The sequence below is a fragment of the Nannobrachium achirus genome (genome assembly GCF_963921795.1).
Source record: "Nannobrachium achirus genome assembly, chromosome: 22".
Lineage (NCBI taxonomy): Eukaryota > Metazoa > Chordata > Actinopteri > Myctophiformes > Myctophidae > Nannobrachium > Nannobrachium achirus.
Window position 1 is genome coordinate 3,697,633 of NC_137829.1, and position 27,667 is coordinate 3,725,299.

General features: G+C 40.8%; 1 protein-coding gene across 1 annotated transcript; it reads left to right on the plus strand.

Moving 5' to 3' along the window:
- The first annotated feature begins 4,447 nt into the window (after window positions 1-4,447).
- Window positions 4,448-27,601, plus strand: stk17b (serine/threonine kinase 17b (apoptosis-inducing)). Its single transcript, XM_080752973.1, has 7 exons — window positions 4,448-4,877; window positions 11,888-12,100; window positions 15,389-15,527; window positions 16,361-16,487; window positions 18,391-18,439; window positions 20,333-20,512; window positions 21,568-27,601. Exons 1-7 carry the CDS (start codon window positions 4,774-4,776, stop codon window positions 21,818-21,820), a joined length of 1,065 nt encoding a protein of 354 aa, XP_080609099.1. The 5' UTR covers window positions 4,448-4,773; the 3' UTR covers window positions 21,821-27,601.
- Window positions 27,602-27,667: the final 66 nt, after the last annotated feature.

Sequence of the window (27,667 nt, forward strand, 5' to 3'; positions counted from 1 at the left end):
ACTAAGGTTCAAGATAAAATAGCACACATTTGTTCTACTCGGTCTGTGTCTCTTAGGAGAGCTGTGGGCAGTTCAAAAACCTGTCTGCCAGTGACATCATTGTTAGGCAGATTAAAAAATATGTTTTTTATTATCACAAGAACAATGGCTTCCATTATAACATTGCAACTTTTCAGGAATTGCATTTGAATTGAATTAGCAGTTTCTATTAGCTTGGATTCCCCATCGATGAGGTCACTGGCAGACGGGTTTCTGAACTGCCCACAGCCAGCCCTCCTATGAGACACAGAGTAGAAAATAATTCTGCTATTTTATCATGAACATTAGTGAGGACCAATACATGAAGATAGGTTGAAAAGTGGGGAAATTGTCCTTTAAGATTTGAATTGAGAAAAGAAAAGATGAGTGTTAAAATGTTTTCATTTACTGCTTTCTATCGTTTTAGCAATTTTAGCGATTTTGGGTGGGGGCATGGGTAGGCTAACAAGTGGCTAATATCTATTTTTAGACACAATAAGCCAGCAATTTCTTTATTACTATTTACAGTAACACTAGTCTATAGCCCCCATAAGTCACATGCTCATGAAAGATTGCGGTACATCTTGGGAATGGGCTTTGTGTGCCAAATAGGGGTTTACAACTCAGTGCACGTCAGTGATGTCCCTGCAGATGCCGCACCACTTCCAGTTCTCGTCTGTTGTTGGAGTTTAAAGTGTTGTAAAGTTATCTCTTCAGATGTTCTCTTCTCCAGTTTGTCTTTTGGAAACTGAAAAACGAGTCTGTACAGAAGTGGAAGCCAATAGATCAAGACACTCTTAGCGCACTTGCGGTGATTTTTTTTTTACACGCTACAAGCATTAAGAAAAGAAAAAAGAATAAAAAAAGAAAAAGAAAAAAGAAAGAAAATCACTGACTGTACATTCACTATCATTGCTCCAGACAAGAACCGGAAGTGGTGCAGCATCCCAGGGACTGACGTTCGCCGAATATGCATAACCCCAATTTTCATGTGTAGGCCTATTTTTTTAGACACAATTTCGTCCATGCCCCTAAACTTCCCCTAAAAACTGCCTTTTTACTATTTTGAAGAAAATGTTTAAATAGTTCAAATAGCTGATCTACAAGGTCTTAATGTGTTGATGTAGATCGGCTATTTGAAGTTTAGGGTTAAGGCATGGACAAAAATATTGCTCATTGTGTCTGTAAATTATGGCTGGATTAACCATTGGGCAGGTGGGGCCGTTGCCAGCGGCCCTTGGCTCTCAGGGGCCCTTGGGGGAACTGGGCCACGTGGTCACTGACAATTTACTAAAATTAAATGTATACGTTAATTAAAAATCTAATGTGTGGGCCCCTCCTCTGTTGTCTACAGGTGCTTTCTTGGCCCACAGATGATCATCATGGCTTAAAATCCGAGCTGGGTAGTGCACGTCGGGATGGAGGGGGGGGGGGGGGGGGGGGGGTAATGGTGGAGGGTGTGGGGGGCCCAAAAGAAATATCGGCCAGGGGCCCTCGTGGGGGTTAATCCGTCCATATACATATTTAGCTTATAGCCTACGTATGCCCCCACCCACTGAAATCAAAATCCTTAAAGACGGGGTGAAATCAAAAACATGTTTTTCACACTTTTAGAGCATATCTGTAGTGATAATATGGCCATACCTAACACTAGATGCCAAAAAAATAGAAAATAAACAATTTTTGTGTATATTTATATCAAAGGTCCCTAAATAGGCCATTCTTAATTACTTCCTGTGAACAGAAATTCAAAAAGTGATGACATAGATAGAGTTTTTGAATGTAAATGAACCTTTGATTACATTCACCTGTTTGTTTCCCATTGCTGGCTCCCATTACTGCCATTACTCAGATTTGAAATCCCATCGCCTGAAGGGCTGGTCCCCTCGGATAGGTTCAGAAACACACAGGCTTCCTTTTCAAACTGAAACTTCAAAATAAAATACCCAAAATAGTCATTTCATTGGGTCTTTAACATGATGAGTGCCAAGGGCCACAAGAGGCCGCCAAAGTGCCAGACATTCCCCCATAGGCCACCGCTGTAACATATGGGTACCCACGCAGCAGTGGATTTTCATTTCACGTTGACCAGTGGAATGAACATGACCCGGATGAAGAGCGCTAACAGATGGCTATAGGCTTTTTTTTTTAGAAGCCCGATTTGCGGTGATTTAGCCGCAAAAAAACGTTTTCGCTTCCATAAGAACACAGTTCAGAGAAAATGGTCTTCAAAGATGTGAGAATGTATTGGATTAGGTGGCGCGATGCGGCGGCGTTACCCGATTACGGGCCGGTGGAAAGAGATCGCGGTCAGCGGCCTGGATGAAAATTTAGAGTCAGGCTTCGTTAAGGCCTCCGATTATTAAATTCATTTTATTAAAGAAACCGGAATTGTTCGGTTTTGGCACCCTGGATACGTCGCGCATAGATTGAGTTTTTTTGGGGGGGGCTCTAAACTTTATTCTAAACCATTTTCAATGGAATAAATCGTCGGAACACGTAGAATGGCTCGTTGGAAAGCGTCGGACGAGCCAGGACCACCCACGTCTCTACAAGCAGCTCAGGGTAAGTAAAATAGCAAAACAAATATTGTATTTGATTGAAAAAAAAAAACGAAAAAAAAAAAAAAAAAAAAAAAACATTCGGTTTTAGCACTAAAAGAGTTTTAAAATTGCTAAAACGACAAAAAGCAGTAAATGAAAACATTTTAACACTTATCTTTTCTTTTCTCTAATTACAATCTAAAATATGAACCCTTGTTGTAAAAAGACAAAGTTGCCTAGAAAAGCCTAGAAAAGACCTATTGTCTCAGCCTCAGGCTTATGGCAAATAGTTGTTATGCTGGTTGTTTTGTTTGCTGGTTGTTCATTGTTTTTTTATGTAAAGCATCCTTGGATTTATAAATGAAACCTATATAAATTAAAGCTATTATTATAATAATTATCAATGTTGTTCCCTTGTCTTTTGTCTGTCATGTGGGTGACTTTGCTAGACAAGCATATAACTATGTAATTAGTATACTAAGGTTTTGAATAGATGCAACACCAGACCTTACGCCAACAGATGGCAGAAGAGACCTGTCGGTTGTGATGGCAGGAGATGCCATCGTCAAAAAATGGGGAAAACACCGCCCTCTGCTGCTTTTTTCGCAGCACGGAATCTGTTCTTGAGAGATTATGACTGACTGACAAAACAGAAACCCCATAATAAAATCATTGTCCACAAAAGACCAGATTAATGTCAAACTGATCCAATGCATTAACATTATACATGTGAACAATTCAAAATGTATTATTCATAGTACTAAATTATTGACTAATTCTCATAGCCTAATTGAATAATTGACTATTCTATGCTTCTATTGATCTGTTTAGCAGTCTATGATAAATATTGCAATTGTGATTTTTCACTTTTTTTTTTTTTAGCTCATGATGACCCAAAAGAGATAAGTTTGCCCAGGACCAGGACCCAAACCAGTGAAAACAGCAGATCTACAAGCTTGTAGATCGCCTATTTTTATTTATGAAATTTTGTTTCTTTTATTTATCAATCAAATTACATTCTTTTTTTTCTATGCATGAAAATCTTAGCTTTTTGGGGAATGTTTATTTTTTAATATTTTTTTTTTTTTTTACTTTTGAAATAATAATTCAAACCAAAATGTAGGAAACAAACAAATAAAGGGACCCATAAAGGTGTCCCGACCCACTGTTTGGGAACCAGAGTGATCTAGCCAATCACAGCCTGACAGTGTTTCCAGGCAATGGGATTTCAACTTTCTGAAACTAGCGCGCATGCGCCTTGTCCGTGACGTGTCGCAAACGCGTGATTCCTAAACCCACCAGGCTTGAGTTAAGACCCGCCTCGTGGAAACGCGAGGACTTCCAGGAGTGGCTGAAATCCCTGCCTGACACATGGAGGGTGGATAAAGTCAGAGGCATGAACACTTGTACTTGAGAAAAGCCTGCATTTGCACAATGCACAAGTTCACAACTATTAATTTCTCACTACAGTGCTCAAAATAAACTGTGCTAAAAAAATCTTGAAACTGACTTAATTGTACTGTGCTTAATAAAGGGAAAACGTTGTAACTTTGCTAAAGAGAAAAACGTACTGAGAAAGCTATTAATTTGTCACTATACTGTGCTCAAAATAAAAATTCTAACTGATTATCAGTTAAATTGTTATGGTTTGGATATGGCTTTGGACCTTATGCTGCGTGTATTATTGTAATGGATCAGTAGGTAGTAGGTAGCCTACTTTGCACTTGAGCGAGCAGCACTAACGTTCATGGGCACTTTCATACTTAAGATTATCGAGAGGAGGCGGGTCTTAACTCAAGCCTGGTGGGTTTAGGAATCACGCGTCGCAAACAGAAGGATGTGAAGTGAGAAGAATGTTCAAACTGTGTGAAGTTACTGAACTGAACTGAACATACCGGAGGCAGCAGCAACAACAACAAAACAAACGTTTGTTTACTATAATTCATACTTAGTTTATGAAATCATTACTCGTTACAGTAACCGGACTCGGAATCAAATTCAAATCCATTCTTTAATAATAAGCGGCAACCAACCAACCCGGAGCTAACCGACTCGAGCTAACATTTACTTTACATGACGTTACCGTGTAAGTAATGTCCATGACCAACGCTCGTGTTATCGCTCGGAAGCCAACGACGACGCAGATCGCTCTTCTTTTTAAAAGGAACGTCCAACCGTTTTAATTCAATTAGAGTTGAAGGGGAAGAGGATTATGTCTCGGAGGAGGCTGGACAGCCGCCTGCTGGCGGACATTCAGACCCCCATCAACACGGAGCCCCTGGAGAACTTCTATGAGCTGACCGGAGAGCTGGGCAGGTGCGATATACATGTTGTTATTATAACTGTTTATGAACTGACTGGAGAGCCGGGCAGCCAGGTCAGATGATCATAATGTATACCGGTGCGGTAACTGCTTGTTAACTGACTTGCCGAGAGGTGGCCAAGTCAGATTTGTACATGCGAAATAGTCACAGTGGTGGTGATGATGAAACAAAGTATTAGAATAGTAAGTTGTTTTCTTTTTGAAAAGTGATGAACTACTACGCATAGAAGAATATTCTTTTTCAGATATTATGTGTCCATATTGATAATACTGTCTGTTGGTGGAAGGGGAAAAAAATACTGATCAGAATATTGTATACTATATTTTGTATGTGTTTTGGGACTACCTAGGCTATTCGCTATACTAGATTAGTCTCTGCACAATGTTAGACATATCGAGATGTTGAAAATGATATTGAGATGTTGAATGTTCATTAGGTTTTTGTGGTGTCTTTAAACATTGCATTATGCCAAATAATTAACCAAATAATTAACCAAAACCATCTCCTCTCTAACATTCCCTGGCTTCCTCTCTAATCTGATGTCGGTTTATATCAATTTGACATTTCATCAAAGACATCAATGGCCTTAAAGGAGTAGTTCACCCCCAAAAAGACTTGTTTTCTATTGATTACTCATGCCATGGAGAGTAGAGTTCAATAATATTTTTAGGTTTTTGTCACATTCCTAAGACAAAAATTTGATTCGAGTAAATTTACCCCTATTGATTCCGGATGGGGGTACATTTATTGTTATCACATTTTTGTCTTAGGAATGCAACAAAAACCTAAAAATATTATTGAACTCTACTCTCCATGAGTAATCAATAGAAAAAAAAAGTCATTTTGGGGGTGAACTACTCCTTTAAATGTAATTGTCACACAAATAATTGTGATCAATTATTTAATTGTGTTTTTGGAACCTTTGAAAATCTGTTTGGCTTTCTTAAACAAACGTTGCACATGGCAGATTAATTACAAATATAATTAAATGATTGCCATATTTAATAACTTGTGTGTGACCTGTGGAAAGTTTGGACCTATCCAGAAAATGTGGAATTCCTCTGTATTTGCTATGTTTCTTCTCTAAAATGGTTTAGGTATGATAAGGCAAGATACAACTCCATCCCAGAGGAGAAACTAGGTCATGTTTAGTAGCCACAAATAGCTGCTGTACAGCAACAATAGAAGGACGAACGGCTCACAAGCACACTTAATATTCCGCTGTGTGTGTGTGTGTGTGTGTGTGTGTGTGTGTGTGTGTGTGTGTGTGTGTGTGTGTGTGTGTGTAAGCGTGCATGGTCATATTCAAATCAATCACATCATCTGTTGCCCCCATTCTACTTGCAAATCAGGAAGAAGGAAATGAACTCATGTGGAAACCAGACTTGCGTCCAGCTACTGAGAAAGAGGAAATAGCTCTCTCTTTCTCTCTCTCTCTCTCACACACACTCACACACACACACACACACACACACACACACTCACACTCACACTCACACTCACACTCACACTCACACACTCACACTCACACTCACACACACACTCACACACACAAACTCCATTAGATTAGTTGGCATATTTAACACTAGTTAAAACTCCCCAGTCCAAACTCCCCAGTCCTTGGGGAGTTCCAGGGGGTCCCCAGCTAAATGATATTGAGGAACCTAGGCCTGTCCCTATTCTATATGCTTGGATGAGGTGGTGGGACAGTAAAAAAAAAGCGAGAGGTTAAACTTTTTTTTTTCTGCGACTGCACGCCCACAACGGCGAGGTTTGGACATTCATAATTGCTATTAGCTGATTAAGCTCATGTCTGTTTAATGTCTGGCTGGTTGCCGTTAAAATGCTGGTTGATGCTATATGCCACATTATTATTCATATAATGTCATCATACTCAAAGTGAGAGAGACATACATTCCTTGGGATTTTTTTTCTTTTTTACTACGTGCGGTCTTTTTTCTTGTTTTGTTTGGTGTTGTATGACCACAACTCATTAACACCACGCAATTTAGTCTATTGTTCAAAAAGGTATATCATTCCCACGTAATATTACAGTGCACACAGGATTATTTGGTCATCAAAATGCGCAGCATGGTTATGTTCCCAAAATAACAGATCTGTTCTCTGTAGACGCAGCCATGGCACAGTGCATTGTGAGCTTGTATCTGCTTTTTTGGCTATCAACGAACGCAAAGATGGATATTACATGAAAAAGGTTCACGACTCAGCCTAATATATTAATAAATTAAAAGGGTTCTAAATCGACCTATACAAGTGCTACTCTGACAGTGTTGGCAAGCATTCTCAATGATGAGAAGCTTGGCCACTTTTGAGAGCGGACCACCACCTGGAACTGATGCGCTAATTATTTATCTGACCTAGTTTCGCGCAATGATGTAATGATTAATTTGAGCTCCATATAAGTGAGTTCCAACCTGCATCTTCGAGGTGGCTTTTGATGGCGTTTCACCTCGCTAAAAAACCTCCATGATTTTCACCTTCAACAGATTGGCAGCACTGCAGGACTCATTGCATATGCAAACAGAAGGTAATAAAATGGATTTGGGAGCATAGCCTAATTACAATGCGTGTCTCATAAAAAACAATATATATTTTATAGTTGAAGGGCAAATAGACGTTATACACAGTAGTATGGTCGTCAATGTGCGAGCCCATGGCACCTTCCGCGACCCCACGTTGGGTCGGGACTAGGGATGCCCCGATCAGGTTTTTTTTGCTCCCGATCCGATAGCGATCAAATATTATTGCTTCCGATTCGATCCCGATCTTTCCCGATTCGATCTTTTGGCAAGGCATTAAGAAAAAAAAATCTATTCATTCTATCACTTAGTGCAGCACTGAATCAACAAATTAAAAACAAAGCTTATGAGTAGTGTATAGTGATATAGGCCTACTAGTGCAGTGTTTCTCAATCATTGTGCAGCGGACCTTTGGTGTGGCATTTGAAATTTGGCAGTGAAGTCACGATTTAAGGACTTTTAAAACCTGTTTAATATCTCAAAAAATAAAATAAAATAGACCATTACAGCATCAAAAATAATCAACAAACTATAAAAACTGGTAAAACATTGGCCATTTTTAAAGTTGAAACAAAATAAGTTAAGAACCAATTAACCAGTCTGCTTGAAAAGTATGCATCTGTAGCAGCTAGTTGACAGTGCAGAGAGACATAATTGCCTTCCTTTGATCCATTAACAAGGGGCCAATTACTACTTATTGGCATCAGCTGCCAGCTGGACACAGAGTCTGACACAATCACCTTCCCTCTGCAGTGCTCTGTCTGTCTCATTTCTCCAAAAGCCCTTGAATATGATTGAAAATGATTAAGGATTACTGTGATTATGGTAAGCTTACATTTCATATCGCATTCACCTTACCTGTAACTTTCAGTACTCCCAGAAAATATAAAAAAAAAAAAATTTTTTTTTTTTTTTTTCGATATTTTTTTCCCGATCTCCGATCTTATAAAAACGGCCATATCGGCATCCGATCACGTGATCGGGATCGGGCAACACTAGTCGGGACACATAGTTTGAGAACCGAGGCTGGAGCCTTGTTTCTTTATTCAATCAACTGCCAGAAAAAATAAAATAAAACTTTTTCCCCACTCAACTCTGGCCCGAGATCGCTAGGGGTGGTCATCCAGGATATCTGGCTCATTTGTAATGGTCTCAGATATTTCACTTGGCACAGCGGGATATACCGGGCCCGAATTCAAGACAGAGGATCGCTGTCGTTTGAAATGAACACCGATCAACCCCCGGCTCCGAGTTCTGATCTGATGCAATATCGCATCTCGTCTGGGGGGCCTCTAAGACGGGAGGCTCTCTCCATTCCGACATGTCGCCACTCCGAAATGGACTTCTTATTGTCGGAGTGGCGACACTCCCCATGGCCTAAGGTTTAGGGTAGGGGTAGAGATAGGGTTAGTGTCGGAATGGAGACATGTCGGAAAGGAGACATGTCGGAGTGGAGAGATGCACCCCTCTAAGACACCTCAGGGCCAGTGATGTATATCGGACCAGTTACCCATATATGGAGACCACTAGTACCCATATATGGAGATCCATGTTCTGTATGGAGATATGCTGTGAACCAATCATCAAGGACGATGATACACGAAAGAAGAAGAAGCCCAAACATGCTTACCGGTACTCAGTTATTCGTTATGTGAAAGTCCTATGATGTCTATGACATCTGACATCATTATGCCCATACATGGAGATCCCTGTCTGTAGAACCAGATGATTCTGTTTGTGTGACATCACTGTGAAGCCAGAGCAAGATGTCAGACACACATTCCCTTAATTTTGATTAATTCTTATTGCCCTCAACATAGGAGGAGAAGTTGCTTAAACAAACACAAACGCAAAAGTATAGTTTGCTTTGCATGTTTTCACCAGACTCTTGGCCGAGTGCTACAGATTTTAGGCCGGGTGGCCCGCCTGGCCGATAAAGCACTGCAGGAAACCCTACGGTCGCAATAAAATACTACAGTATAATAGATGCTATAATCTTTAATACAAAACATACAGCTCAGTGTGCTTTATATCAAAGCAATGGGTGGGGGACACAATCATAGATGCAAAGTGCTTTGCATTAATAAACGTTCATAAATAAGAAAGTGAAGTAGAAAATGTAATTAAATAAAATGCTGGATGATGGTGACAAATGTGTCATTTTGTATTTGTAAAGACTTCAAGAGAGCCTGTCTCAGAACATAATTGAGGAAAGCCTGCTAAACAGGAACAAAATACATTTTGTACACTTTTTCTCTCTTTCTAGTACTGTACACGCTGTTACAGTATGTGTGTTTGGAAACGGGAAGTTTTGAAATGTCACAAATCTAAAGTTAGTGACAGCAATTCCTTTTAAGGAAATGTCTTCACTTTAGTGTTAAACATGACAATGTGATTTTGACTTGAGTGGTAAAATATACCGTATGTAGCAAGCAATTCTCACTTTCTCAGTATGGGTATGTCAGGGTGTGATATATGCAGGAAGTGGCTGGTGACTGGTTGAACATTGCCTTCTTTAATATAAGACTAGCTCTTTTGCAGCATGTTTGTTTAATGTATAATGGAGGGCTATTTGCACACCTGCCAACCAGGTCACCTTTGTGTTGAGTTACAGGAGAGGAGATAAGCTTTACCGCCTGATTGAAAGTTGGACTGTAGCCATAGCCAATGTCCAACTGTATTTGTGAATCACAGGCAGAGTTGTTCAACTTTTTTCTAACATTATCATGTCAAGAACCCCCAAATTGATACGGCATATTAAGCTGCAGACCCACATTTGAAAAGATTTGTTTCTTCTAGGCAGGGACACAGAAGATCTTAGTTATTAGATTAGATGAATTCTAATGTCTATTGTAGGTGAGGAGAGTAAAAGGTAGGCTCTCTAAATAGTCAGTCTTACAGTATACAGTATATTCTCTCATTAGATCTAGCTGGTGACATTATAGTGAAAGTAACCACTTTATTTTATTCCCTGTGTTCTTGCATACATAATCCCCCTCAGCCACTTGCAGTGTGCAAGTTACCTAAAACAGATTTAAAAAAAAAAAATGTAAAACCAGAAGTCACATTAAAACAAAGCAGTTAAAAGCACAATGTGTTAAGATGCAATGCATTCAAAGTTAGTATCCCAGTATGTAAAGTTTTATACTACACTATTTTAAGAGATAGGAGCACAATATATTAAATTGCTGCTGTTGTATTTTACAAAGTGCAATTAATCAGGAATTCTAACGTCCCAAAGACCAGTCCAGCTCAGTTCAACGTGTCACGATGTTGCACGTTAAGAGCTTGTAGATCTGCTATTTTTTTGCTATTTTTTAAATAGTGCTTTACATGGTTAATCTGTTCCTCATTTTGCTGAGGACCCCCGGAAGGACCCCTGGGCGTCCCTGTATCCAACTTTGACAACCACTTAGCTATTTGATTAGAAACCAAATGTCTTTGGGAAATGATAACAATATGCAAAACTGCAGGGAGCTGTGCATGATGTACTGTAGATACAAAGACCCTGGTTAAGGTAAAGGGCCCATGGGTGGGGGTTGGATAAGATTACACAATTAATAAAATATTCCAATAACTGTAAACAAACCCTACCTGCCTTGACAACTAGTGTGTTCTAACATCTATGATATATCGTGTTATGAGTCACACGTAGTTCACAAATCACAATGGTTAAGCCAAGCCCATAGTGCCTTGTCACTTGTGTAATTTAACCTGCAGTGATCATGACGGATGATGCTGGGCTGGGGGAACAGTGATATATCACTTTCTCTTCTCACATGGTCAGAGTTGGTCATCAATAGAATCACTAAGCGATGTACAGCTTGCTAATGGTCAAAGTTAATATGAAGAATTATCATATTGAATATGTACTGTATATCTGCAGATGTCTAAACTCCATTACTGTTGTCATGCTTTCTCAAAACTTGCTTAGTTTAACAATTCATCAACGTTACCTCCACCTCTTCATTTACTAGAACAACTCAACTGGTTAAAGGAAAAGCCATGGAGAGATTATTTCTGTGGTTTTTCTGTACATTCTTTAGAGCTACAACGAGAATATTACTTCAAATGATCTAAATATTTTGATGTGATTGAGTGATTCATAAAAGATGTATTTATATACATTTTGTCATGACATTCTACTACAAGCTCACAATGTGTCACAATGCAACTATTTCTATGGAAATAGTTGTTACTACATACAAAATAGACACTGGACAACTGCCAGAGACAACAGTGTGGCCAGAAAGTGCACGTATGCTTTATGTACACTTTTGTGAGCGTGTGCTTGTGTACTTATTTTATTTAACCTTTGGTAATCTGTGGTCTAGTTTACGACTAGCCGAGGACCCCAAAATCTGGATTGGCATCAGTTGGAGGAGGGGAGGTGTGGTGGAGCCGTAATGAAAAGCAGTCCCTGTTTGTAATGCTGCATAATGCTGATGTCTGTCTGTCATAGGGGGAAGTTTGCGGTGGTGAGGCGCTGCGTGGAGAAGGCCACGGGGAAAGTCTTCGCCGCCAAGTTCCTGCGGAAACGGCGGCGAGGTCGTGACTGCCGAGCGGAGGTTGTGCACGAGATGGCCGTACTGGAGTTGGCTCGCCACAATGCCCGCGTGGTCAACCTGCACGCTGCCTATGAGACGGACCACGACATTGTGCTGCTGCTGGAATAGTGAGTCCAGAAACACAACAAACTTGTGCTTGTGCATGGAAGCACTGAGCCTGGTGTGGCTCAACCACATGAGCACTCGGGTTCAGACGCACGCACACGCGCGCACGCACGCAGGGCTGTCACAATTATTACATAATCGTCTAATCGTGATTATTTGACATAATCGTGATTATTTTTCATAATCGTCATAATCGTTTCCATGTTGAAAAACGTTCATATATTTAAAAAAGAGTCAAAAATAGTGGAAATAGCAGATCTACAAGCTCACAACGCGTCGCATCGCGACGCGTTGTGAGCTTGTTGATCGGCTATTTCCACTGTCAATGTTATTTTTAAGTAGTAAGTTGTCAAATATGTCAGTAATTTATTTGTGTGTTTAGGTTATGTGTCATATCTGCCATATGCAACTTCAAAGCCTAAAAGCCAAACAGAAATGTAATTATCGACGACAAATACACAATTAAATCGTTAATCGCCAATTATTTGAGTGACAATTAATCGTCATGTAAAATGTCATATCGTGACAGCCCTACACACACCCACACACACACACACACACACACACACACACACACACACACACACACACACACACACACAATCAGTGCACACCACCACTGGAGCTATTTAGGGTTCAGTGCCTTGCTCAAGGGCATCTGCACTCTGCACTGCGGTGGAGAGAATGCTTGTCTAAAACCTTTAAGCCCAGTTAAACCAAAGATTCACAGGAAGACCAAACCGATTTTAGAACATTGCAGAGAAAAAGTAGCGGTCGGAATTACCCTGTCGCATGTCGGCTGAATCAGAACATCTCTGATTTCTCTGTTTAGAGAACAGAAACATACAGTATATGTTCTCATACGACTTTAAAGTCAGAGCACTGAGGTCCCAAATTACATCACAAGTCATTTAATCCATGTGGTGTTCAGGAAAGCAATACAACAAGACAAAACACATTGATGTCTTATTGGGAAATGCTGATGTTTCCCATACCCGGGGCCGGGAGGGACGGGTCTGTTTATATTTCATAGCCTAGAGGGACTGTGCTGGATTTGCTCATTGGTTGTTTACCATATAAAAGAGATCTAGCAGAATAGATACAGTATAGGGTCCTATTTTCGTCCATGCTAAACCCTTAAAGTTATTTTCCTTTTTCTTTACTATTTTGAAAAGCATTTTTAAATAGTTCCAATAGCTGATCTACAAGCTCACAACGTGTCGATGTATATCGTCTATTTGAAGTATTTTAAAATGTCTATCAAAATAGTACAAATGCAAAGAAGTTTAGGGTTTAGCATAGACGAAAATAGGGCCCATAATATATACAGTAGCTAAACAAATGCAGGAGGAAAGGTGGTTGTGCTGTCAGGTGCTAGAGTTTGTGCATCAAGGAAGTAGGTTGTTTTGACTTGACTTAAGTCGTTGCTGTGGAAACGGCTGCCGGTCTCCACTCGTCGCTTTGATGTGGACTGTGCAGTTTTATAATGTTGCAAACCACAGATTTCAGAATTCTGTCACAAGTGTTTGCAAGTTTCAGCTCGGCTGGTTGCAAATCTTTGGTCTGAACTAGGCTTTAGACTCTGTGGTAATCTAATGCCAGGGAGGTCGACCCCAAACAGATTTACATGGATTTATTTGAAGGATGGATGTATTGAATCCACATGTAAAGTAAATGACTTTTTTCAGTTGAAGGTCCATGTGTAGATAATAATCCATAATGCCCAAGTTTGTAGAGTTATAAGCAAAGTTCTATCAAGTCTCTTTTAACTTTTATCTTTCCAGTCTTTTTGAAGCGGTGAAAACCGCTTCCAATGAGTGGCTTTGTGTGTCCCACGCACCCATATATGGTCATTTCAGTCCAGAATGAACAGGCTTTTTCGAAAACAAAATGTCTGTCACCTCATGTCCATATATGGTCATTTCAGTCCAGAATTAACAGGTTTTATCTGTCCCGTACGTCCAGAATATCAGTCCAGAATGAATAGGCTTTTTCAAAAAGCAAAATGTGTGTCCCATGTCCATATATGGCCAGTTCAGTTCAGAATGAACAGTTTTATCTGTCCTGTACGTCCAGAATATGTGTGTAGTGTCCCTCCCGGTCTGATGATTGGATACTTTGAGGATTGGTCAAGCTTCATATGATAATTCGGCCCTCCAGATAAAATCATTCATTCATTCAGAATATATAAAGAATGTATAGATCACAGAGTTCATAACTCTAGAACACATAGAATAAAAGTTCACCGCTTCACTTCGAACCGAGGTTTGATTTTTTTCTCTCTGTATCGACGACATAGCAGCAAGTAGATCCATAATGCAGATTGGAATCTGCAACGCTGACTGGAGGTGCATCGCTGGTGTTTTCCAGCCACACCCTTAGCACTGTTTACTCTGAAGAGAGACCTGAACAGAATAGTTTCCACCTCCTGGTCTGTCTGGTACAGGGCAGTGTCAGGACAATTTATAGTACTCCTGCCCTGAGGAAGTCAGGAAGCCTAGAAACACATTAAAAACAAGTGGCACAGTAAAAACTCCACAAAGATAAAATAGTCCTTGGCTCTAACATCATTAAACTTAAACTGATATGAAGTACAGTAGTCAGTTAAAGCAGTGTATTGGCAGTTCCTTTAATCCTTTTAAGCTTTAATCTTGCAATACCATAAACGGTCATGAGATACATTTGAATAAAGTAAGCCTCGTGCCACAACCCTGAAACAGTGGTAAATCAGCCAACAATCCACTCCCCCTCGAATGGTAAATTGCTTTTCTACCACTTCTACCATATAAATGAAAGAAAACACAGTTGTAACTTGCAAGGTTATTTAGTTACAATCATTAATTGTTTCAGTGGGCGGGTTCCATGAGCCAACTCAAGGTTGTTGACTGATTTACCACTGTTTTAAGCCAATCAGAATCCAGTATCTGAACATGTGACCACAAAAAGTGATAGAACCTTACTTAGATCAACATGTGTCATGGTAAATTCAGGGTATTTTCCATCTGCATTGCTGTCACCAATTTCTCTGGATTCTTACCACTTTCATATTCTTTTGAGTTTTCAAGGTGTTATGGTGAGTTGTGTTGTTTATTATGAACTCTTCTGTCATGCAATAGCTGATTTTCGGTGAAGAGATTTATTGTAGAGGGAAAAAAACTAGAGCATCTCTCTTGGCTCGTATATATACAGCCCTGGGGGACCAATAGTCAACTGAGTATATAGGGTTCAAGTGGTTAATTAAGTGGGTGCGTGTGTGTGTGTGTGTGTGTGTGTGTGTGTTCGTTCATCAGTGCGGCAGGTGGAGAGATCTTTGACCACTGTGTCTCTGACGAGCTGCTTCCAGAGGCACAAATCACCAGACTCATCAGACAAACCCTGGAGGGGGTTCACCACCTCCACCAGACCAATGTGGTCCACCTCGATCTCAAGGTCTGTGGATGCGCGCGCACACACACACACACACACACACACACACACACACACACACACACACACACACACACACCTTGCCTATCAGCTATTTTCACTATTTTTGAAAATGTATGAACTTTTTCTACATTTGTAAAATGTCGTAGCCCTAAATGCCCGGAATGGAGAGGCCAGGTTGAAAGTGAATAAATGAGCATGCACAAGGATGATGATGGAAATATTACAATTATGTTCATTTTACACAGCTGTTTTTGTAAATATTAATCTAAGTTATTCTAACGACTTTGCAAAAATAATTGCGATTAAAATAAATGGTGATCAGGTTATTATCGCACGCACACACACACACACACACACACACACACACACACACACACACACACACACACACACACACACACTAAAGACACCTGTGTTTGCAGGACACATAAGAGAATTTCACACCAGGTCAGGGCAGCCACTTTTACTGTTCTTCAAGCCAAACCAGCTTAAAAGGAATAAAATCCAATCAATCAACATCCAAGCAATGTTTTAGCTGTCAGAGTGATATATAGACATCTCCATAGAGTCAAATACCTTGCAATACAGTCATAAGTCTTAGCAGTTACATGGTACCTTGTGGTAACTTTCCACTGATTAACTCACTTCCTGATTTGACAGAGAACAAAACCTATTCTATCTCAGCAGTCAGTTGGTTTATTTGCACTTGGGCAAAGTGCTAAAAGAACAATGATAATATATATATATATATATATATATATATATATATATATATATATATATATATATATAATGGCTCACTGTCTTTCTGTTTCTTTCTGTTTGTATTCTAGCCTCAGAACATTCTCTTGACCAACCTGTCTCCTCCTGGGGACATAAAGATTGTGGACTTTGGTCTGGCACGGCGACTGGGTGCAGTGGGAGAGCTCAGAGAGATTCTAGGAACACCAGAATACGTGGGTAAGCCAGTGATAATAAAATGGAATGCATCAGCGTCATTCAACTGTTGGTCTGCCCTGAATGTGGTTGAATCTAGAGTTCAAAGTCAGTGATGGTCACCGTGTTGACTTTGATAGTGGAAGGAAGCTAGTGTCTGCATTGACAATTGGCATGCTATCCCTCACAGTTCTGCTCCCTGCTGAATAGGAGCCCCAATCAACCTGTAGGTGCCACTAGAGCAAAGATCACCCTCTCCACCCGGCTTCCCACCCACAAACGAATACAGCCAAATATGTGGGGATTCAAACCCCTAGCCGGTGCAGTGGTGGGCAGGAACTTTACCCCGAACATTACCCGGATGCCCCTTTCCGCACAACTTGGCATATGAGCCTACAGAATAGCAAATGAGTCTAGAATCCATAAATTCACATTACAAGTCCCAGTCTTCAGAAGGTGGCATACCTGTTTCCTGTTCCGATTCATTTTGGCAGGCTTTGTTTGATTGGCAGTAGCCTCTGGAAACCCAGACTTCTTTTGGTGATCGGAAGAAAAAGAAGTCTGGGCAAACCCCCCTATACAAGTAGGTCGGGAGTGGCTTATTGTCGGTATCAGCCGGTAACACGCGGGAGTCTGTCCCCGTTACAATGCGCTAGACCCCTGGGAGATGGACTGCTGAGGTGGAGCGCCACACCTACCATCAGCTCCCAGTACTTGCCGCACGACTTGCCAAGCCGTGCTACTCATACGCTGAGTTGGCGGTGCCCGGAATCGAACCCATGACCTTGCGGTACAAAGGCGAGAGCTCTACCGACTGAGCTACCCGGTGTAACCCGGCTATAACTGTGCTGGCTCATGACATTTTAATTGTATAAATAAATGTAGCCGTTCAGATATCTTATTTTACATCAGTATTGTTCATGTGAACTGGTTTGTTTAGGCTTATCCATTATAATGATAAAATCACTATGATTTATCAGTCGTTTTCCACCGCACGGATCACTTCCTCATTTACTCAAAGTAGACAGCAGGGGGAGTCATGTCCCTCCTCATTTACTCAAAGCAGACAGCAGCAGGAGTCATGTACCCTCTGCGTCATTTTGAGACGTCGGAGGACGCGGCGAGATCTGCCGGCCAACAAATAATGTCCGCGTTCCCTCAGAGTGGATTGGCAGCAATAGCAGCAGTTTTGAACCTTCACGTGTGTTTCCAGTTCAAATCGGCTGCTTAGCCAATCAAATGAAGCTATGGGAAAATGAACTGGTACAGTAGGTTATACCACCTGCTGTTGAATGAGACTATACTCATGTACAGTACAGAGCAGCTTTAGTGGCAAAATCTGACCCAGCCCTATGTATGACCTTTCCTCTAGTGCCACCCTGATGCTGAGCTACGGCTGGCTACCATTACTTTTCAATGGAAGCCAGCATGAAGATACTAACTGACGCAAGACAATTGTAGCTTTTGATGCACGTCACAAAGCTACTAAATAAAGATGAAGCTGCCTTCATCTGCAAACTAGTGTTTGCAAAGCTATAAAACGAGCAAGTGTTGTTTAACCATTTCAATGAATTATTTCAGTCAGTTCCCTGTTCTTTTTATATTTTCCTTTATACTTTTTTCAACAAGCGTGTTTCAAAACACTACAAATGCAAATTGGCAACAGATATTCTGCATCACTTTGTACCGGGTAGCCTCTTTTGTAGCTACCAGTGTGAACACAGCATAGACCAAAAGCCATTGACCATGTGTTGTTTGTTGGTTATCCAAGAGGTTGGAACATTCACTGTCATTTTTGTTAGGTTGAATCCATCTATAGTTAAACATCATATGGTGAACAGGTTGTCCCATCCCAGAACCTGCAAAGGAAACTTTACTTAATCTTTACCAAAACCATCTGTTGTCTTTCTCTGTTGTCTTCTTTCAGCCCCAGAGATCCTGAACTATGAACCAATCACAACAGCAACTGACCTGTGGTGAGTCCTTTACACAAACAGTCCCAGATATTAATTCAGTATAACTGTTAGTATTAACTCTTTCTGTGCGAAAACCGAATAATCTCGGTTCTTTTTTCCATTCCAATACTAATTTTTTAATCTATTTCGCTTACCCTGAGCTGCTAGTAGCGACGTGGGTGGTCCTGGCTCCTCCACCGCTTCCCAACGAGCCATTCTACTTGTCCCGATGATTTATTCCATTGAAAATGGTTTAGAAAAAAGTTTAGAGCCCCCCCAAAAAAACGCTGTTTCAGCAAGACGTATTAAGGATTACAAGAACCGACATTTTTCGGTTCCTTTAGTAAAATGAATTAAATAATCGGAGGCATCAACGATCGCCCCGGTCTAATTTAGCATCCTAGCACAAGGCCGCGATTCTGTTTACACGGCCTGTAATGGGAAGAAAAGGCCGCGCCACGCCGCCCACTCCAATAGAAAAACACATCTTTACAGCGGATTTTCTCCGGATTGTGTTCCGAGGCCAGCAGACAAGTTATTTTGGCGGCTGAATAACTTTAGATCGCTCTTCTAAAAAATTATATAGTCGATTGCTAACTGATAGCTAACTTCCGCCGGCTCGCTAGCATAGCACTCATTCGAGTGAAAAGCCAAGCCAGTTCAGGCTGGCGACCCGGATGTGATAGTGAATGCCTACGGGAGAATGGCTGGCACTCTAGCGGCACCTAGCGGCGCCCGGCAGTTATTGAGTTAACAACTGTTCAGCAACTGTATATAACTGTTCAGTATAACTGTACACCAGAGGTTCCTAAATCTTTTCACCTCGAGACTCAAAATATCTATTTTGTGTCTCCCTGGAACCAAAACATACACAAATACATGATTAAAGCTGTATACTAAGTGCTTAATTGTTTACCTCTGCTTGCTCTGATAGTCTAGTAATTCTAGGAAAAAAATCCACTCAGGTTGGAAAAAATTGTGTTATTTAGTTTCTCAACTGATTCTGACAGGAAATTAGGTCTACTAGCCAGGATAAAAAAATCTACCATAATCTGCTCACTGCAAATACCCACAGTGGCCAAATCAAGTTGGGCTCCCATCGACTTTCTATACAGGAGGAAAATACCCAGAAAATCTGCTTTAAGTAGGATGTGAGGGGTCTAACTAGGGGTTTGTCATGATGCTGAATCCATTGCAAGCATTTGTTTTGCACAAAACACATTCCTTGGGCTAAAAATGGCCCCAGAAAATGATGGTTTAGTGATGAAAAGTGATGAGTCATCACTTTTCATCAGTTTTGTGGGCGTTTTCTGGGGCCAATGAATGTTTTTTGTGCAAAACATATGCTTGCAATGGATTCAGCATCATGACAAACCACTAGTTAGACCCCTCACATCCTACTTAAAGCAGATTCTTTTTCTGGGTATTTTCCTCCTGTATAGAAAGTCGATGGGAGCCCAACTTGATTTGGCCACTGTGGGTATTTGCAGTGAGCAGATTATGGTAGATCTTTTATCCTGGCTAGTAGACCTAATTTCCTGTCAGAATCAGTTGAGAAACTAAATAACACAATTTTTTCCAACCTCAGCTTTATTTTTACTTGACTATGAGGAGACATTTTATTTTGACCCAAACACAGGATTTAATTGTCTCAATAGAAGAGCATAGATACCAAATTGAATCACCCCATGTTTACAGTATATGTTATATTGTATTTACAAACTCTACCATACAGTTTTGTCAGTTTTGACAAAATAACATTTTATTCACTCTAATATAATATTTGTAATATTTCAAAAATAGTGAAAATTGCTGATCTGTAAGCTCACAATGTGTCGCATAGAAACACATTGTGTGATAGTTAAGGCTTTAAATATGTAGAATGGAACCTGTGAAGTGGTTTGTTTTCTTCAGGAGTGTGGGGGTCATTGCCTACATGCTGGTGACGGGCGAGTCCCCGTTTGTGGGGGACGACAAGCAGGAGACCTACCTGAACGTTTCTCAAGTGAACGTGGACTACAGCAAGGAAAACTTCTCCAATGTGTCCGAGCTCGCCGTGGACTTCATCCGCAAGCTGTTGGTCAAAACACCTGAGTGAGTCCCTAAACTAGGGCATTCATGAATAGTGATTTTTAGTATTCGAATTATTCAACCTCAAAGTATTCGAATATTCGAGAGGCGAACATTGTGAAAATAGCTGATCTACATGCTCACAACGCCTCGCAACGCGAGGCGTTGTGAGCATGTAGATCTGCTATTTTCACAACATTTATCTGCGGAACAGAGTCACATTAAATGTAATGCCTACAATTTCAAGTGCTTGTCAGTTCAAATATGTTTATTTTGGGGGTCACAGCCTAAAAAGATTTGAGAACCCCTGGTATAGAGCATTAACAAATTCATCCACCAGGGGCATTGACAACTCATTCTTATGACTTCCAATTTAGCCAAGCTTTATAAACTATATATTCTTTTAAAGAGAAAACAATACAAAATGTTAAATAAGCGAATATTCTACTTCGGTGAACAATGTCGAATAGTGACTTTGATATTCGAATATTCGAATATGGGTGAATGCCCTACCCTAAACCCTAACGTGCCTATTCTGGGGGAACAAAAGATTGAATGCAATGAATTGGCTCTGTGCTTAATTTCCTGAAGGTTGCATGTCCATTTCCTGTTCCGGCCAATTATCCCACAGCTTTGTTTGATTAGCCTGGCAGCAGATTTGAACCAGAAACGCATATCGAGGATCCAATCAAACAAAGCTATGGGAAAATGAACCTCAACAGGAAATGGGCACGCCACCTTCGGGGAAACTGGGACTACAGTTATGCACAGAGCCGTTAAAACAGGGAGGCACGTTTCTCGAGTAAATAATAATTAAGCAATTTGCTAATGTCAAAATAACATTTTGTATGGAAAGTAGTTGCACCAAGTTCAATGTGTGTTTAAACTCACAAATAAGATATATCAGTTACTGTGCAAGAAAAGGAAGGAAGCATCTAGGCCTATTCAGATAGAATCCTTCCTTTAATGGAGGAGTTCAATAAAAATCACCCCCCCCACCCCAAACACACACACACACACACCCAGTCCTTTCTTTTTGGATGAAATAAACTGAACGAAGCGTGATTGTTCTCGTCCAGGGACCGTCCCAGTGCGGCAGACTGTATGAGCCACCCCTGGCTATGGCAGCAGCAGCAGCCGCCTCCCCTCATCGGCCCGGAGCCTGTCACGCCGCGCACCTTCTTCCGCGACAGGTGTAGCGGCACCAAATGGGCCGCCCCGCCGCCGGAGGACCCAGAGGACAAGGAGAACTTCCTGGACTCGCCCCCCTCCCACGCAAAGAGGTTCCGCTTCGACGAGGAGGCGCTGGCGGCCGGGGACGGTGACATCTAGAAAAAGAAGGGGAGCAAAAGGGAGTGTGGCGGCGGGGTAGTTCATTACCCCCTCATGCTGTAGGTTTTTTAGGGGCTGTGTCGACAGAAGTCGTTTTTTGAGCTGCCAGCGACTTTCTGCCATGTATTGCTATGGTAAAGACACACTGGTGCGCTCTTCTTCCCAGTGGAGAGCATCGTGCTTTTCTGCATTTTTTCCCAGCATTTTTCGGCTGAGTGCCCTGGCCACTTTAAGTAGAAAATAGTTCAACTTTTTGAGAGGAGCACGGTTCACCAATGTCATTTGCTGATAGGTTCGAACTCAGTCTGCGGGCGTCCATGCACTATAAGAAGCGATGTGGACATATACAAAGTGCTCCTCCGCTCAAATAACGCTTTTTGTGGACACAGCCCTTTAGTTTGTTTCCTGCATTCAGAGAACCAGCTGCCAATTGGCCAACACGCCAGAGCACTTAGAGTATGCCTGATTAATACTGTGGTTGTGTGTCGTGTCGGGCACCGGCGCACTACTAAGTATAAATCAACCTTTAGGCGTGATTTTGTGTTCCATGCCTTGGTGAAGGGCAGGCGCCCATCACTCAACGCCAAAGATAACCAGCTAAAGGTTTTGAAAATCTCAACGCTGATTTATCGCTCTTTATTCTTTAAACGTGTGGAATATTTGTTTCTTGATTCATTTAATGTCTAAAATAAGTAATAACTTTTATTGTTCGTTGACATTTTCAAAGTACTGTTTCATGTTTATGCTCTTCTATTGGTTTCCGTGTGGAGAATCTCAAGGGAAAATCTATGCAATAATTCTTACTCTTCTGTTTGTGAACTAGGTTTTTTTTGTTTTTTAAAGGAACTTGAAACCAGATGGAAATTTCTATATCTTACTTTGCCTAAAGGCCTGAACCTGTTTTTGAAGTGGTCTTAGTGGTTGGGCCCAGCTAGTGTTATGTTACCGTACGGATTAAGCACGCACGCACGCACACACACACACATTCACATACTTACAGACACTTATATTTAGCTAAGCAACTCTGTATGTGGTCATGAAAAATGTAATATCTCCCTTAAAATCTTTGGCCATACAAAATGCAACGCAACAAATCATTACACCGGTTTCCATCTGCCTGCCTAGTGCCTAGAGTACATGTGATCAACACGTTTCCGTGTCAAGGTGGTATTTGTGTCTTCCGGTGACATTACCGTATGCAATGTTTTGTCACAGACACGGTGGCACAACCCTGTTGATGTTTGACGAGAATCTGTACTTCCTCTTTATAGACAAACCAGCTGTAGGGCAGGATTACAAGCAAGCATATTACATTCCTTTTTACAGCAGTTCTTTTCTCCAGCTCTCACGCATTCATCAAAATAAATCCAGCATCATTTTGTCCCCTTGGGCCAGCCCCTGAGGGGTACAGGCTTTATATAAACCTTTTAATAACTGGGGAACTCATGCATGGCTAAATGTGGAACTTAACCACTTAAAACCCTCGCTTCCCTATTCAGAGGTGAATATTCTGCAAAAAATAAAAAGCTAATCTACCAGCTCACAATGCAACACAACATAACATATCGTGAGCTTGTAAATTTACTTTATATATTATGTGTAGAGCGAAAATGAGAGCGGCCCTCGTATAGAGCCCTGCGGACTCTGGTCATCTTGAGTATAGGGTTTAAGGGGTTAAGAGAAGACCACTTCTAAGGGCACTGGACTTGAATTTCATGTCTAATAATGTATGAATAGAATTGTATTGTATTGTACACATATATCTGTATAAGTAGTCATTTCAACAAAAGAAAAAAGCCCTTTTGGGGAGAATGGCTTTTATTTTGTACCACGTTGTGTGCCTCATTTGAAAACAGAATGACATCAGCCTTTTTTTTTCTCTTTTTAAGTGAGCCAACAGGTCCGGCTGGTGTCTGTTTAGTAGAAAGATGACAGATTAAAACTTACGTTACGAATGAAAAGCAATGACTCATGCGGTCACACCCAAACATACTGTCCCTGCTGTCACTTCCCCCCACCTGCTGGTAAAGGAACCGGGTGTGCACATTAAGTCTTCTTTTCATTACCTACAATGTTAAATCCAGAGTATTCATTTAATTGAAACTGAGGATTGTACTTTGTAGTGGCAGAGAGACATGACTTGAACTCCCCTTCCTTATGTTTCGGTGGTCATTCAGACATTAACTCAGATCTTGTCCTGTGCTTCCCCGAAACAACCTGATCTGTTTTCATTTTGAATCAGCATTAAAAGCTACAGTATCTAATCTATGGGGCCGGTGGCATTAAAGGTCAATTATACTTGTAGGTTCAAGTGTTGTCTAAGTCAGTGGTTCTCAAAGTGGATTCGAGGGACTCTGTGGGTTCCTTTAGGGGGGGGGGGGGCTAAATTGACTCATACAAGTCTGTAACTCTGACAAGTCTGTAACTCTGACAGTGTACACATGGAACCTAACTGGTTCATTTGGTTCCATTTGTACACTATCAGAGTTAAGGCCTTAAGGGGAGACCTTGAAATGTGAAAGTTTGAGAAACACTGGTCTAAGTGCACCACTGGAGTGTGTATAGTATATAATTCACCTTCAACCACCTTCATCCGTCCACTGTCTTTCTCATTCTCAGGGCATGAACCGTCAGTCTATACCTGTTTGCCTCTTTATATTTGCTGATTTTGTTTTATACTCTTAATATGATTCTTTATAGGCCTATTATTTATGTATTGGAGTAGTATGTTTGTTTATATTTTGATGTAAAAGCTGTGCTGGTGTGTTTGGCGCTTTGGTTGGGAGGCAGCGTTGTGCTGTTCCACACCTGAGACACCAGGAATATGCAATGAACTACCTGTAGAAAAGCAACAGTAGTCTGTGTTCTTATCAGTGCTGGTTTAGTAACGTTTTGGACGTACATGTTTTCCCCACAAACGTGATGACATGATTGAAGGTATTCTACTTGCTTGCAGTGTTGAAATAAGTGGATGTTGCCATTGCTATGTTAAGTATGGATGGGGACCGGTGGCTTGGATGGCTGTAGGAAGTGACAATAGAGATTAACGGGATGGAAAGGTTTGTCATGATGGTTTTGGAAGACAATGTGAGAGGCTTTTGATGGGAAGCGAGGTTGTTTCACAGTTGAGTAACCTTTGCGGTTCGATGGTGACATAATCTTAAAAATTGTGAAGTGATGTTGAATATTGTGAAATGAGGGTGTGAAAGACTGTTTTGGAGAAGCAGCCGAGATATTGAGAATGTTTAAAGCGAGAACAGATGATTCTGATGTTGATGTTTTTGAAAGAGAAAGTCCCCAGGAAGGTATAAGTGAGACGGTTGAAAGGCTACTGTGTAATGTGAAATCTGAGGTCCTGTCGGATCGCTGCACGCCAGACGTATACGTCAAAGCATGATAGAATAACTGGCCATGCTGGCAGCTGGCACACTGAGGTTTAGTGCTCAGCTCTGTTAGCCTCCGGCAAAGCGTTCCCTTTTGTTCATGGAGGTGCCAAACACATTGTTATTGTTTGTTGTTGTACAAGACCTCAAGGTTTGCCCAAGCGATGTCACCAGAATCATACAATGGCCTTTGTGTGTCACACACTGTGGGATTATGGGTGTTTTCATGCACAGCCATGTGCTCATCTCTATGCTGTCATCCTCGGGAACACCACACTGTTTAAAATTATCTAGATGTGTAAATTCATCTCAGCAAGATTTATAATAAATCGTATGTCTTACCTTTGACCAATTCCGCTATTGAGGTGAGATTAATTTAAATGTTTTTCCAACTTGTTTTGTTGTCGTGTTATTATAGAATCAGGTGATATTGTTGTCTTGAGATAAGACATAGCTTAACCACTTAAACCATACTGTATACATTGTTGACCAGGGTCACCCAGGGGTCTAGTAGTATCCTCGGCCCCTCCTTTCCCCTCTACACCAAATTTCACTCTCTACACTTTGAGAGCTTGTAGATCTGCTATTTTAACCACATGTTCTATTTTTTTTGTGTCTAATGTTCTATTATGACATGCCCAGAATAGGGAGGCTAATGTGTCAATAGGTTAATTAGTTTCAATAAACTATGGTAAATTGTAATGAGAGAAGTCAAATGACCAACCTGCCCACTTTCATTTGCAGAAAACGATTTTAAAGCTTGTTTGTAATTTCATCTGATATAAAGTTGTATTTTGCAGTGCAGTGCTGTCAGACAGTGTTGTCACTTAATTGCGGCGTTGAATTCGTTGCTTTGTTTTGCTGACCTGATTAAGATCCCTGCAGCTGCCAGTCATTCTGTGTTCTGTGTGTTTGTTTATTGTCCGAACGTGGAGGAGAAAGAAAAAAAAAGATGCTTCATTTGCACTCCTACCATCACCCTTGAGAACTAGAGCAGTGAAGTCATCGTGATGTCATCTCACATTCCTGGTCGACTGGAGAAAGTTTGTGAAAGAGTGAAACTCAACTCACAAGCAAAGTAACTATTAGACATGTATGTTTATTTGGTTTCGTTTGTCGTTTTTAATGTATGAGCATTTTCATCGCATTGAAAGAAATCTACATTCTATTCTGATAGACCACAGGCCTAGGTATTGTACAGCAAGCTGGAAAGCTCATTAAAGATTGTAGAACATATGTAAACCTCTTTTTTTTCCTTTATCATCTTTACTGAATCAGTGATGCAAATATGTTTTGATTTCCTTTCATATGCCAGTGGTTTCCAAACAGTTGAAACACTTGAGCCCTATTAGGTTTTTGGCTATGATGTCAAATGTGAGCTACTGAGCTTGTAGATCTATTTTCAAGAAAATGTTGACAAATCTCTTTGCACACAAAATCTTTTCAAATGGGTATTTGCAGCCAAATACTGTACATTTGGGTTGATAAACTATTAAACGTGACAAAAACAACAACCAGTGTTAAAAACATGGCACATCACTCTAGATTGGGGTATCCTAACAAAATGGAACTTCCCTAGCCAGCCGTAGTATTTGTGCAGGTTGGTGATGGGATTTTTGAACACTGCTCATCGGAGCCATTTAAAAAGAAACGCACTCTGCACAGAGCCTTGGAAGGCCTCCAGGAAGCTGATTACACTCCTGGTAGCTCTGGATGTGTCCCAGAGGCCCCTGTGGTCTTTCCCTGCCACACTGCACAAAAACATTTAATACGAAAAAAAGAAACCAAACCAATCATTTCCCTGATGGGAAGTGTGTCATAATACCCAAACAGGCAGAGTGGGAGAGCCTTCACTACAGATACACTGCCCCCTGCCGTTTGAGGAGAGCAATGACTCGAAACAAACTACAATCTCTGTCATGTAAGCAATGTGCTTGAGAATGAATGATCACAGGACAAAACATCTCGTTCATGGCAGGGATACTGTAGATCAGGGACGAATGTGTCATCTCACCTTGTTCTAGATGTTAAGCTTCTCCCTTGCAATAGAGCTTATGCAAATGTAGCTATTAATGCGAGGGCATCAGAGCTTATGCAAATGTGGCTATTAATGAAAGGGCATCCGGTCTATACACAGTGAGACCCTTTGGGGGGAGAGTGTACAAAGTAAAAATCATTGAATGGCAGTATGTTAAAGTTAATGCTAGTTTATATTCCACACTGAAGTGTTGAGCGAGAGCGACAATTATTTCAGTTAAATTGTAATTTTGTTAAATAAATTAACTTACATTAATTTCAATACATTCAGTTACATTCATTAATTTACATTCACGAGAAAGATCATTTCAGGCATGACAATAGTGCAAAGATGCTACTGTATATAGGCTTAGATAGCAATCACATCCACTGGAATACATTAAATAAACATAGCCTGGATGCCAGCCTGTTCGCTCCGTTCCACATT

Coding starts and splice junctions, on each gene's coding strand:
- stk17b (XM_080752973.1), top strand. CDS start 4,774: ATGTCTCGGAGGAGGCTGGACAGCCGCCTGCTGGCGGACATTCAGACC. Junction 12,101..15,388: donor ATTGTGCTGCTGCTGGAATA/GTGAGTCCAGAA, acceptor TTCGTTCATCAG/TGCGGCAGGTGGAGAGATCT. Junction 16,488..18,390: donor AGGAACACCAGAATACGTGG/GTAAGCCAGTGA, acceptor GTCTTCTTTCAG/CCCCAGAGATCCTGAACTAT.